General features: G+C 49.1%; 1 protein-coding gene across 3 annotated transcripts in view; it reads left to right on the top strand.

Moving 5' to 3' along the window:
• The window catches only part of TEAD1 (TEA domain transcription factor 1), a 267,173-nt gene that overhangs the window by 196,237 nt on the left and 57,053 nt on the right, over positions 1 to 13,883 (top strand). For all 3 annotated transcript variants that reach the window (XM_072725641.1, XM_072725638.1, XM_072725640.1), the window contains 2 exons: positions 12,264 to 12,398; positions 13,629 to 13,675. In XM_072725641.1, the coding sequence (XP_072581742.1) occupies positions 12,264 to 12,398; positions 13,629 to 13,675 (182 nt within the window). The remainder of the gene's footprint in view (positions 1 to 12,263; positions 12,399 to 13,628; positions 13,676 to 13,883) is intronic.

Here is a 13,883-nt window from a genome sequence, read left to right as displayed (position 1 = left end):
CCGCCTGGTGAGGGTGTTGCTGCTTGGGAATGCAGAGACAGGAGGGAGTGAGCTGCAGAGCCTCTCATATGTTCTCTTGGTTGAGCTCACTGCGAAGTAAGTCCCATTATTCAGATTTTGAGGAATAACATTGAGGAAACCAGGGCTCCAGGCATTTAAGTGACGCGCCCAAAGCCACCAGGCCCAGCACGCATCACTTGTCGAGATTTGAACTCAGATCTTTCTGAATCCTAACCCACAGGCCTCTCCGGCGGGTTTGCATCCAGTGGAGGTAGGAGAATGTTTTCAAGCAGAAGGCCTTGTGTTGGCACACCGTGTGTCCCCCCTCACATCCCTTGGAGTTAGGTGTGCAGCTCAGGGCGATGAGGTCCCAGCCACAGAGCTGCCGTGTTGCCCCTCAGAGGATGTTAGGACAGTCGAGGAGAAAGAGACTGGCTGTCGCCTGCCTGCAGAGATGTTGCCGCCTTCACCTCCCGTGGGCATTTGATGTTAGAGAGGGCTTCCTTAACCTTCCTGACCAGCCATCACCGGGAAGTGGTCTCGGAGGAGAGGTGGATCTCACCCGTTTACCCTCTCAGTCAGCTCTCGAGTCTAGCAGCACGTTTGCAGGAGGCAAGGATGAACCTCCTCGCTGAGATCGTTGTGGGGTCAGGGCGAGGGCCACATCATCTTGGTCCCCCACACTAGCTAATGAGGTAAAGTCTATGGAAGGTGGAAATCATCCCTGGAGACAACGAGGAGAACTTCTGGGTGGGCGGTGAGGGTGGCAGGAAATACCCAGACTTAACGAGAAGATGTAGCAAGGCCTCCTGGAGAGAAGGTGGCTGTGGACTGGCCATTTAAGGTGCTCGGTCTGCCTATCTGCCTCAGCCTGCTGCTGGGCTTTTCCCCACTGGCTTAGAAGTCAAGGTTTTTATTCTCTGAGGTGGACAAAGACCTGTAGCCCTCCTTTGAAGCATGAAGCCAAGCTTCCTCTCTCTGTCCTCCTGGGAGTTTGAATAAGTGGTGTGCTCATACCTGGGGCCGCTGCCAGGTGCGGCTTCCATGTGTTGCCTATAATCCTTCCTCCTCCTTCCCTGGAGTAGAATTTTTGAGGCTGGTTGCTTTCCAGCCTTTTTTAAGCCACAAACTCATGTTTCAGATTGAAATCTTAGTTGAAACCTTTAATATATAAATGAGTAAATGCTTTTTTTTTTAAGATTTTATTTATTTATTCATGAGAGACACAGAGAGAGAGAGAGAGAGAGAGAGAGGCAGAGACACTGGCAGAGAGAGAACCAGGCTCCCTGCAGGGAGCCCGATGTGGGACTTGATCCTGGGTGTCCAGGATCACACCCTGGGCCAAAGGCAGATGCTCAGCCACTGAGTCACCCAGGCGTCCCCGCTTTTTTTTCTTTTTAGAGATTGATTTATTAGAGGGAAAGAGCACGAGTGGGAGGGGCAAAGGGAGAAAGAATCTGAAGCTGACTCCAAGCTGAACGCAGAGCCTGACACAGGGCTTGATCTCACAACCCCAAGATGAGGACCTGAGCCAAAACCAAGAGTCAGACACCTCACCGACTGTGCCACCCGACACCCCTAAATGACTAAATGCTGTTTTAATTCAAGCTCAAGCTCTTTTATCCTTCTCAGTGGCCTCTTTGGCTGTTCACTGAATAAGGTTTGCAAACCACCCTGCTTTAGGCAAAGGAAAAAGGAGGTGACTTCCCTCTCAGCTGCCCCTGCAGCCTTTACGGGACGGCTTATGTTCTGGATGCTGTCTACATTCCATATTCCTCTCAGGTAGACAGACTCACGAAGAGAGTGGTCATTTCCATGTCGTAGTTGACAATGAGTCAACCTACCTATGAAATTCAGGCTCTTGAATAAGTTAAAATAAGTTCCAAAGAGAACTGGCTCCACGCAGGGAGCCCGATGTGGGACTCGATCCCGGGTCTCCAGGATCATGTCCTGGGCTGAAGGCGGCACTAAACCACTGAGCCACCGTGGCTGCCCAATTTTAACTTTTTAAAAAAAGATTTTGCTTATTTATTTGAGAAAGCTGAGCAGGGAGCCCGACACAGGGCTGATTCCCAGGTCCCTGAGATCATGACCTGAGCGAAAGCCAGATGCTTAACCGACAGAGCCACCCAGATGCCCCTAATTTTAACTTTTATAACAGAATTTGTTCTAGTGGAAGCTTATGGTTTCCACAAAGGTTTTAACTTTATAAAACACAGAAATGATTAATTCGGTCCAGCAAACTTTTCAGTTGAGAGTCCAGTGTGTTCTATACCCTCGAGTAGATGTTGGACTTAGAGAGTCAAATAAGCAGTCTCTGTTCTTGAGGACCACTCAACTTTTCTGTTGTTTTTGGCCACGTTTGGGGAAATACTAGGTTTCCAGTAGATTGTCCCACAGCTAGGGGGCCTCCGCAGTAGAATGAATAGAGTGGGCGTTTCTGCATGTGGGAGAGTTAAGGAAAGCCTTGCCGTTGGGGGATTGGGGGGTACCATTAGAACTGGGCACTGAGGAAGGCAGACTCCTCCCCCCGAGCCATGGGAGTGCTCGGGGAATCATAAGGAACACTGTTACTTGGAAGCACAGGATGGGAATGAGACTGGAGGAGCCCAGTGCAAACATCCTGGATCATCTGTAGGAGAGTGAGGGTCACTTCTGGGTCATAGGGTGCAAGTAGGGAGTGCTCATATTTAAGCTTCAGAAAGCTCTCCCTGTTTTCAGGGGGATGGCCAGGAGGGAGGCAGAGCTGGACGCAGGGAGCCTAATTCAGGGGTTGCCATAGTCTGAGTGATGGAGGTGAGCACCAGGACCGGGGCAGCTGCACACCCCTGGGGCCCAGCTCTGTGGCTCAGGTCAGCCCTCCCCACCCTCCACACCTGGCTCCCATTCCAGTCCACTCCTGACAGCCGTGTACTCTTCCTTCCTTGGTGTTTTTAAAGAACAAATTATGTTTAAAACTTCTGTCCTTACCCAGTCTGAAAAGCACACACCAAAACTTTTCAATAGTAGCATTGAACTAGGTTTTGGAAGGTTGGGTCCTCGTAAAGTAGTAATGGCAGTTCGCTGACGGCATGCATCAAAATGTTAACTGTGAATTTGGGTTGCTAAATTTTAATATAACAAGGTTTTAAAAAGTGCAGAGAATGACTATAAAATGTTTATGCTTATCCCAGCCAGGGATGATCGTTTTCGTTATGACGTATTTCCTTTTATTTTATTTTTCCAGTGGATGATTTTTAAAAAAAGAGGCAAAACATTATTCTTTCTTTTTCTAATTTCCTCTCCCCAACCTCCTTCCCCAGCCCGCCTCACTGATGTCCCTCTTCTTCCTACTCCCATCGACAGTATCTTTCCTTGCCACTTACTTCCCTAGGAAAATAAATGCAGCAAAAACTCTTTTCTCCTTTATCCTTGTCCTAAAATGAGTCCAGCGTCCAGGTTTTTGTCCATCATTTACTCTGTGTGCTAAAGCCAGTGCCACCAACATGAGACTTTTTCTCTACAGTGTATAGCAGCCTAAGCCAAGGTACTCTCAAGAGAATGTCATCATTTGCGATGACCTTGGACATGGACTATGACATAAGGGAGGGATGTCAGGGGGCAAGCAGATTGAAGGGAACAGTTGAAGTGGTTGAGGAGTGATGTAAGGAGATGAAGAACCAGGAGCAGAGAAACTGGGAAACTAGGGAGAACTGGGGGTCAAGGGGTCAGCAGAACACAGTTGAGATTCAAGAGCCTGCTCAGATGGACAAGGAAATGCAAGGCATTTGTGGCCAGAGTGCCAGAATTTGGGACATTAAACACACACCCTTCAGTTGTTTTGTTTCAGTCTTCTTCACTAAAGTGCTTTAAGAGACAAATCAGAGTGCTAACTGCTGGTCTGCAATAGGCTTAGCTTTGAGGGAATCATTTCTCGGGTGACGGGCATGCCCTTTTGTGGTCCCTGCCCCAGCAGAATCCTTTGTGACCCGCTGCTCTTCAGGCCCGAGGTCGGTTGTGGGTGATCCATGGCTTTGAAAGCCTGGTTCAGGTTGCCAGGTAGAGGATGGAGCCGGGCAGGTACAGTGTGCAAGTGACCTCTGGCTCTGTGAGGAACTCCAAGGATGTGGGCTTTCCTCCCTTGGACCTCCTGTCACCAGCTGCATCTGCAGTGTCGTCACCCAGAGCAGGTTCAGTGTGTGTCTGCTCCGTGGCCCTCAGTCAGCCCCTCCCTGCGATCTCCTACTGAGCCCTGAGACGCGGTGGCCTGTCCGAGAAGGCAGCATGTGGCATGGTCTGAACACGGGGCTGCAACTCAAGAAATTACTCTGTCCTCTGAATTATCTCGCTCACCATTAAGTGACCGAGAGGCCCTCAACTGATTTTTTTTTTTTAAGCTCCAGGGATTTATTATCCCAGCACATAGAACGAATGCAAGAGTATCGCCCACACATGAAGCAGCCTTTCCACGCCACTCAGAGTATCTACCCTGAGTCTCTAGGTCTGTATGTTCAGTCCCCCTGTGAGGCTGTCCAGTCCTGCCCAGAGGCCTCCCTGTCCTCGCGGCAGCGGAAGGGCATCCTGCAGACTTCCGCCACCCGTGGACCGTCATCATCATCTTCCTCTTGAGAAGATGGACCGACCCCTTGTGGTCTAGAGCGTGTTTTGGGGAGTGCACAACTCCAGGCGGTAGTCCGAGGACAGGAGGTCTTCATCCTGCCCTGACCTCGGCAGGAATACATCTTAGGCAGTAGACGTGTTCGTGTCAAGCCCGGGACTCGCACTGAAGAAAAGCCTGTACTTGCTGACATTGCGTCATGCCAGTAGAGCAGAAAAAGGCCTGAGATTGTCCGATTGTGTCCAGTCGTTGGTGACTAATTTACGAGCTACATGTGCTCCCTGGGGCCGTTTTCTTCATTCTCGCCCTGCTGGCCTTTTGTGATTTGATTTCTGAACAAGCCATTCTTTCCAATCTGCCATTCCTTCCAATAAGCAGAGAGCTTAAAGTTCAAGTCGTGGATTTAATTCTCCCAAAGAGTTCAGGAACTTCGCTGGGGCCTTGCTGCCGTCCACACTGCTCCATCCTGGTTGTATCACCCCTGGTCCCAGCCGGGAATGAGCTTGCTGCACTTCACCCACTGGTGCTCCCTGTGCCCCTCTGCATCCCCCTGCTCCTTCAGGCATTGGCCGGGGCTCCACAGGCCTAGGAAGCCTGAAATGATCACCTCCTGGATTTCAGCGCCAGCACTGGGACACTTGGCCTGGTCCCGTGTGGCATTCGGGAAATGGTACACCGCCTCTCCTGTCATCTCCCGATCTTCACAGGGTTCCTTTGGCATTCGTGACACGCACCCTCTCTCCCCAGCGATAGTTTCACTACCTTGCTTTTAACGTAACAGAGTTAAAGCTGAGATAGGAGACCAGTAATTTCCCGTGCTTGGGCGTGATGGAATTAGAACCTCTCATCCATGGTGTGGTGATGCGGAACTCACAGTGTAAACTGGAGGCCTGAGTGCATTTACCTTTCTGTGTGAACCAACCCATACCTGGGTGGTCTTTTTTTTTTTTTTAAAGAAATATTTATTTATGAGAGACACAGGGAGAGAGAGAGAGAGAGGCTGAGACACAAGCAGAGGGAGACTCCATGCAGGGAGCCTGATGTGGGACTCGATCCCAGGTCTCCAGGATCAGGCCCTGGGCTGAAGACGGCGCTAAACCGCTGAGCCACCTGGGCTGCCCCTGGGTGGTCTTTTTAAGGGCAATAGAAACCGCCTCATTCTCCATTTTTATGCCTTTCTAGAGAATTCCCGTTGTTAATGGGCCTCCAGTGTAGACTGTGCCCTAGAGTATCATAGTGCCAAAAGGTTATGTCATCAGGACCAGGGCTCCTAAGCCTTTCGGGTCACCTGAGTCCCATATCAGACTGCAAGTTCACTGAATGGCCAGGCTGCGGGCACCATGTGGAATACTTAATGCAGTTCCCAAAGCAGTCCTGAAGGTAGGTGTTCATGTCCTCATTTTATAAATCAGGAGGCAGAAGCTTAGAATGGGCAGGAGACTCTCCCAAGGTCACAAGTCTGAATTTGATCCCAGGACTAGCTGCACCAAAGCCCAAACTCCCTGCATGAGGTCATGCTGCCTCCCCAAAGAATGCCGGTCAAGGATGAGAGCTCATTTCCCTGACTCAAGATGCTCCCGCATTGTCTCCCTCAGCTGAGCCCCCTCTTCACGAGTGTTTGAATTCAACAGAGCAGATGAGTGGTGGGAGCTGATACTCTGTCTGGAGCCAAACTTGAGTCTGCTGCCAGCATGGGTTCCTCTGGCTTCTCAGAGGAGGTTGACTTCTTGTCTCTTGCTGTCGCCTCCCAAGGGAAAGGGGGCCATGGTCAGAAGGGTGCCTCTTCCCCAGCACCCAGACCTAGCTGCAGCTGACCTAAATGCCAGGCTTCCTGGTGGAGTCATACCTACAGATCACCTGGATCCTCATCTACAATCTTTTATGATGCGAAGCCCCACATCAGAATTAAAAGAAACACTACCGACAATTATAAAATACTAAATATAACTAAGTACATTTAAAAATGAACAATGGTAAAAGCCTTGAAAATTTTTTCTTTGATGTGAATGGAGTCTTTGGCATTCAGAAATACAATAGGATGAATTAATTGCTACTCATTACACGGCAAGTCAGGAGAAGTATGAATGTGCCTTCCCTCCTCGGCTAATGCCGCTGCCCGACCGAAATAGCCCCCTTTTGTATTTACTCCTGCTTTCTCTACTAATAAGCAAATTAGAGATCATGGCTAGAGAAATTCAAGTGCCCTCCATCTTTTTCTCCCAAACCATCATAGAGTTTTGTGATGTTTATCTACTTGGGGGCTAGCGCTAATAATTGCAGAGGTCATGTGAATCCACACAGTGCAAGACTGAGAAACATCTGCAGAATGACTTTTTAGAAGAGTATTCTGTGTTTTTGTCTTTTTCTGAAAAAGTGATTTTGCAAGCAAATTGCTATCTTTCCTCTCTTGTATTATGTTTTTTGTACTGCGAGGAAAAGTATATTTGGGGAAAACATTTTAAGAGCTGTCAAGAGTTTTTGAATCTAGGGCGTTTTTTCAACGTTACATATTTTCCCCGATGTATTGGTGGACTTCCCTATGAATAAAATAGATTTGGAGGCTTTACGTTTTAAACCGATGGCCCCTGAACCAACGGTCTGGAGCATGCTGTTCATTAAAATTCCATATCTGACAGCTATGACATTGTACACACAAGCTCGTGAACCTTTGACTGTCATCTTTAAAACTTGTTGATGGTTAGTGGCGGAAAATTATGAGCTCATTGATTCCTCAAAATAATCAAAAGCCGAGGAAGCAGAGGGAAGTGAGACTAAGACTCCCGCACTGTCTGGAGGCTGAGGCATAAGATGTCCTGGAGTTTGAAGAGCACATTTGTGATACCGCTGCCTTCCTGTCACGTATATTACATGTAGGTACTTGGCAAACATCATGCACATTTAAACCGTAACAAGGAGGCAGTCTGCGGGGCCCAGAGGTATAGCCGCAGCCTTGCTCTGTGTCATGGAATATGAAAGCCTGTTTACTAAGTGACAATAACAGTTTGAAAGGCTTCAGGCTGAGGAGCTTATGCGTGACCCAGCCTGCCTCACCACCGCTGGCTGCAGTGGTGAGGCTGTTGACAGCATAGCATGCCAGAAATGGGTCAGGGACGAAAGTCAACTGGGTACTGAGGTCTGCATCCCTAGGTGCAGTGTTTCATCTGCCATCATTCCTCGGTCAGACGGGCCATGTGTTTTAGCAACCCCCCTACCCCCCACCCCACTGCTGCATAAGTTATTTTCCACATTTCAGGTCAGGGGCTTGAGTTAGGGTTCTGTTGGTAAAGGGAGATTTGCCTTTTCTTTCTCCATCCCCAAACTTATTTGGCTTTTTGTGGCCTCATTCTTTGTAGTCTTAGGGATGGAGGGACTTCAGACCAGTAATGAGGATCCTTGTGAAGCTGTCCAGGCTTTTTGCTAGGACACAGTGTTCTTGTTCATGCATGCTCTTGTAGACACACTCACCGAGAGAATGTCCCATAATCTAAGACATCATAGGGGTAACTCGGTATTGACTTATCAAGTTTTCAAGATAAAACAGCATGCTCAACCTTTGTGAATCTCATCCGCATTTCAGAAATGTTGGTGCGAGAACATCTGAGAATAAAATTACTCTGGTATACAAATGTAGCTGATACGCTTGAATTTGCCTTAGCATAGTCATTCGGGTAGATTAACAACCCCCCCCCCCCCACTTCCTCCTTTATTCTGGGGTGAGTGGTAAGGGTGGAGTGGAATGTCTAAAAGTCCAGCATATTAGACCAGAGTGACACAGAGAAGCAATTTACTCAGGTCTGACACTTAAGAGTTATAATTTCTTCAAAGCTAGGCATGTATCTCTAGGCTGAAAATGACAATTTAGAGGCCCTTCCATTGAAATCTCTCAGCTTGGCATCCTTCCGTACTCCATTTCAGATTAAATGGGTCTACAGCCAGGCTCTTGGTTCCGATTTTGAGATATCACTGGCAGTGCTTATTATCTGCAGGGCTGCTTTTGTTTTTTTAGACAAAAAATTTTTTTATCCTTTTAATTTTTAAATATATATTTTAGATAAAGGAGGAGATGTTATTAAATGAGAAGGTAGAGTGTCTCCACTTCAAAAGGTAGGAAATCACGGGTGTAGACATTTCAGTCCATTTGCAGAAAATTGCCTATTCTCAAATAGGTCAAGTGCAGAAAGAACCTCTACTTGAGATAAAATTTCCTCTCCACACTTGGCTTTCTCTCTGTTAGGATAGGCAGCCAAGAGCTGCCCAAATTTTGACATCTTGCTATCATCAGTACTTTCTGGCTTTATGTATTAAGATGAATTTGCTTATAAATGGAACTCGTGCTTATAGTGACAGAGCCAGAAGGGCTTTGGAGCATAAAGTATGAGTCTTCATTTCAGTGATGAAGAAAATTAGAGGGTTAGGTGACGAGCTCAAGGTAATGCAGTCCATTAATGTCAGGCAGAGTCAGGTTTGGAGCGACATCTCCAGACTCCCCTTTACTGGGATGGAGCGGGTTGGTGAGGTGGGAAAGATTGATTTGCTCTCCGGCCTTTGAGCATTTGTTTCATTTGGGAACCTCCTGGATGGCTGGAGTCAAACCTTGGAACCTCCTGGATGGCAGGGTAGTAAGAGTCAAACCTTACTTTATTTAGCAAAAGAAAATGGCCCTGTCCTGATGCTGTGTGACCAAAACAGCAAAGCTGGTGACATTTCTCCTTTCCTCATTGACTGATTTCCTTGTTTTTTGTTTGTTCTTTTCCAAAGATTTTTATTTATTCATGAGAGACACACAGAGAGAGGCAGAGACACAGGCACAGGGAGAAGCAGGCTCCCTGCAGGGAGCCTGACGTAGAACTCGATCCTGGGACCCCGGGATCTCGACCTGAGCTGAAGGCAGATGCTCAACCACTGAGCCACCCAGGTGTCCCAAGAACTTTTCAGTCAGACTAGTAAAGGCGAACATCTCCACCTCTGGTAGAATAAAAGCAGGCTATGGAGATGTGGGCGACTCCTTTCCATTCTCACCTGGACTTCCAATTCTTGAGTTCCCTCCACCGGGTGTTCACAGACACACACTGTGTTTGGGTGAGCCGAGTCACCCTTGTCATCAGCGTCTCATGAACACAGGGGCCACTGATGGACTTTTGGAATACAGCCAGGCCCGTGGCTCTTACTCCTCAATTTTACATCAGCCAGACCAGCAAGGAGTCTGGGCTGCCACTGTCCCGGCTCCCTTGGCTGGCCCCTGGACAAGTGGTCAAGATTGTTCCTTGTGGTGGAAGGCGCCTGTGGTTATACTTGTGACATTACTTGAGCTCAGAAGTCACCTCGAGGACATTTATAACCTCTCATTAGGGGTTAGGTGGCTTGGGGGCTGGCGTACCAGATGACAGATCCAAAAAGACACCACACCAGGGCACTTGTATCGATGTCAAGACACTCCTGACAGAGAAGGACGTAGTAGGACTGGAGCTGGGTTTTCTGTTCATTATGCCTACGTCACCCTCTGTGGGGATGATGTGGCAGGTGGGGCCACGGGACCAGCTAGGAATGGATTGACTGGTGCTGAGACGTGTGTGTGTCAGGCTCAGTTTGGCTTGAGGGCATTTGCACACCTAGTCAGTTGATTCCCCTGACTTCAAGATAAGTCTTTTTTGGGCATCTCAGTATCCAAAATGATTCGGCTCTTTAAAACAAAACAAAACAAAAATTACAGAGGGAGCTAGCCTTAGGTAGAACATGCAGCAGATTAGCAAGTGGAGGCTCAACTCAAAGAATGCCATCTGAGCAGGGGCAGCAAAGCACCACGCTAGTCCCAGGAGCCATTCTGTTGGGGACCGGGAATCCTGCAGGCTAACTGGCCCCTCACAGTGTCATTCACCTGCAGCACATGCCCTTCAAGATGATCCAGTGACCATGTACAACCCCAAAAAGCTGTTACATGAGGCTGTTTCTCTTTCTTTTCCAGTTGAGGGCCAGAGAAATGTATAAAATTCAAAATTTTATGCAAGTGTTAGGCTCTTTTCCAAGGGGTAATGTAAGGTTTTTTAAAATCCACGTGGAAAATAATTAATTAATTAATTAATTAATAATTAATTAATTAGAAAGAAAATCCACATGGTGTTCCTGGCAGTTACTGGGCCAAGTGGTGTCTATACCTTGAGAGCACCTAGTTTGATCTTTTTTAGAAGCCCCTAGTAGTTATTTTGTAGGTTTGGCTTTATTCATTATAATTTTAATTTCTCCCTCTGGCCTAGCCTCTGGCCCCTCCAGCATGCTTGTCCCTCACCTTTGGGTAAATCTGTAAACATTGACGCCAACTCTGGCCTGTGTCTTAGACCTGGTGTCTTAGCCTGAAGTTTCCCTTGACCTTCACTTGCTGTCTGACTCTGAGTGGCAGCTGTGGCCGGGGCTCCCTTTATTTTGGTGCCACCATTTTATTCGTGTTCCGGTGGAGTCTAGGCCTGGTATAGATTGTATAGGCCTTCTGTGAGCACCCAGGAACCGTGACATGTCTGTCAAGCATGAAGTTCTCTCTGCCTGTACCATCAGGCACACGTACCAAGGGTCTGACCAATTCTCTGTCTACACTGGGGAAGCCACAGAACCAGCTCAGAGGGGTTGGGAGTAGGTTTTGAAAGGGGTGGACTGGTTGCTGATTGCCTTTCTAGATCGTTATCTGGGTCCTACATTCCTGCTAAAATGTGAAAAAGACCCATAGCCCTCTGCATTCCCCTGTACCCGATATTGTGTGTTTGTGTGTAAACATATATATATTTTTTAAGTGAAGAAGAAAAATATCCCTGCCTTTCTACGCAATTCTTTTAACAAATTGTTTATTGTTGTATCCAGGTAACAAGCATGGTAAGTATCTTCACCAAATTGAGTATTCTGTATTTTAGCTGTGCTTGGCAGACTTTTTGGCTAGCTTTGTGTTACCAGCCTTGGCTTTTCTAGAAAAGACCCACGTAAGAAAGGGAGAAGCCACCTACCCAGTAGCATCCCCCGTGTCCTTGGCCATAGAGAGAACCCGTGTAGCCTTAGACCCACGGTGGGGGTACCTGAGAAAGCATGCGCCCCCGCCAGCATGCTGCTTGGCCCCGTCACGGCCCCCCACCTGCCCTGCTGCTTCTGAGCCTCCCCACCAGGTGCCTGCGGGCCTCGCATGACCCCAGCAGCTCCTGGACTGTGACCCCCGGGACAGCGCACACAGACGGGTCCTGCCCATACCCTGTGGCTGGTCCTACCCCAGATCCACAACCACCCCTCTCCCCCTCCCTCTTCCCATCTCTATGCTTCAATGCAGGGCCTTCTCCCCCCCCACCCCTTCCCTGAGTGTGTTAAGTAATTGGAGAAATCTCCCTTTGGAAGCTGGAAAAATAAATAACATCGTCTGCTCTTCTCAGAAGCTTCCCATTCTGTTGAAAAACGGATTAAAACATCTTTTTTTTTTTTTTTTAACCCTTGCCACTGGGCCGTGTCCGTAGAGGTTCAGAGTTGCAGTGGGTTGAGTGTGTCTTAGCCTTCCGGCTGTTACGTATCCGTGCATGTTTGCTTCTCCGGCCTCCTTTGTGGCTCTGTATTCAGTCCCTGTGCTCGTGGCTGTGCCTGTGGAAGCTGCCCGGTAGCCGTGTGTTCCGTAGTAAGTCTGTGTGTCCCTGTCGCCTTCAAGGATCAGACTGCCAAGGATAAGGCCCTGCAGCACATGGCCGCCATGTCGTCCGCACAGATCGTCTCGGCCACCGCCATTCACAACAAGCTGGGGCTGCCCGGGATCCCACGCCCCGCCTTCCCGGGGGCGCCGGGGGTGAGTCGCGGCCCTCGGGTGCCGGGGGAGGGGCGCCCGTGGGCAGCTGATGATGTGGCTGCGCGGGGGTGGAAGCCCTAGGGAGGGAAGGGGCTGGGAGAGAAGGAAGAGAAAGCAAGAGGCCGGGATCCTTGGGCCCTGCGGACGTGGAACTAGGTATCACTTTGCTGGCGCCCTTCTGTGGCGCCACCTGCTTCTGCTTTATTTATGTATTTATTTTTTCCTGCCCCTTGCTCTCCCTTCATGTGTCCTCAGGGTCCCTTTCAGGGAACTAACCCCAAAAGGGACAAAGTATTCTAATACTGTTTTCTTTTATACCTACTGAGGGCTGAGAAGTTTTAACATTATAATCTCATTAATCTTTGCAGTCATTTTATTTTATTTATTTATTTTTAAGGTTTTATTTATTTACTCATGACAGACAGAGAGAGAGAGAGAGGCAGAGACACAGGGAGAGGGAGAAGCAGGCTCCATGCAGGGAGCCCGACACAGGACTCGATCCCGGGTCCCCAGGACCACACCCCGGGCTGCAGGCGGTGCTAAACCACTGAGCCACCCAGGCTGCCCTTTTGCAGTCATTTTAGATGCCTCTAATTGTTATTGCCATCTCACTGAGTAACAAAGTGAGTTGAGGTGATTTGATCACCACGCATAGTGCCGGCGGGACTCAAACCCAGGGCCTCCCGACCCCCTTCGCTGCCTCTGCAGCAGGGGGTCACGCACCAGACGCCTCAGGGAAGCTCACGCCAAAGGATGCGTCTGCATCGCTTCTCGGAGCTCCTGGCCTCTAACTCAGAGTTTTGTCCTCTCCTGGCCGGGCCCTTGGTGCTGTGAGCTGTGGAAGCAGAATGTTACACGGGGAGCATTTGAGAGTGGAGGGAGGAGGAGAAGGATGAGTGGGTGCATGGATAGAGCAGTCAGATGGAGTCTGTGTGAGCCCCTGTAATATGCTCACATGCCTGTTAGATGTGAGGAGAACACAGAAGAGCTGCTGCCTCGTCCTACCCTCGGGGCCATTATCTGGAGCCCTGGGCTGCTAGGCCAGGGATGCATGCAGGTTGCTATCGTGTTGCACACCGGTGACCACATCTGCATTTGGAGAGGGTCACTCTGGAGCTGATCGATGATCTGAGCCCACCATCTTTAGCAGGGCTTGCAACGTGTAGACATCCTGAACGGTGCTTAGATGTGAACTCCTAATCCTGATGCCTCTTGCATTTTGCCTTCCAGTTCTGGCCAGGAATGATACAAACAGGGCAGCCAGGATCCTCACAAGAGTAAGTCAGGGGAGGGGCTGGCAGTGACAACAAGGGTCTGGTCACAGCAGAGCCTGGGTGGTGTTTCTCTGGGGCCAGAATGCCTTGGGGCTTGAAGGAGAAAAGAGATTTAACCTGAGATTCCCCAAAGTCATCTGCCTTTATCCTCTGCGGCCAGTAGCGAGAAAGAGACCGCATAGGCCTAGGAGAGGTGTAAACGGCTCTCCAC

Source organism: Vulpes vulpes, chromosome 11, assembly GCF_048418805.1.
Source record: "Vulpes vulpes isolate BD-2025 chromosome 11, VulVul3, whole genome shotgun sequence".
In the NCBI taxonomy this organism is placed as follows: Eukaryota; Metazoa; Chordata; class Mammalia; order Carnivora; family Canidae; genus Vulpes; species Vulpes vulpes.
The sequence above is the reverse complement of the archived record's forward strand: the minus strand, read 5'-3'. Positions and strand labels throughout refer to the sequence as shown.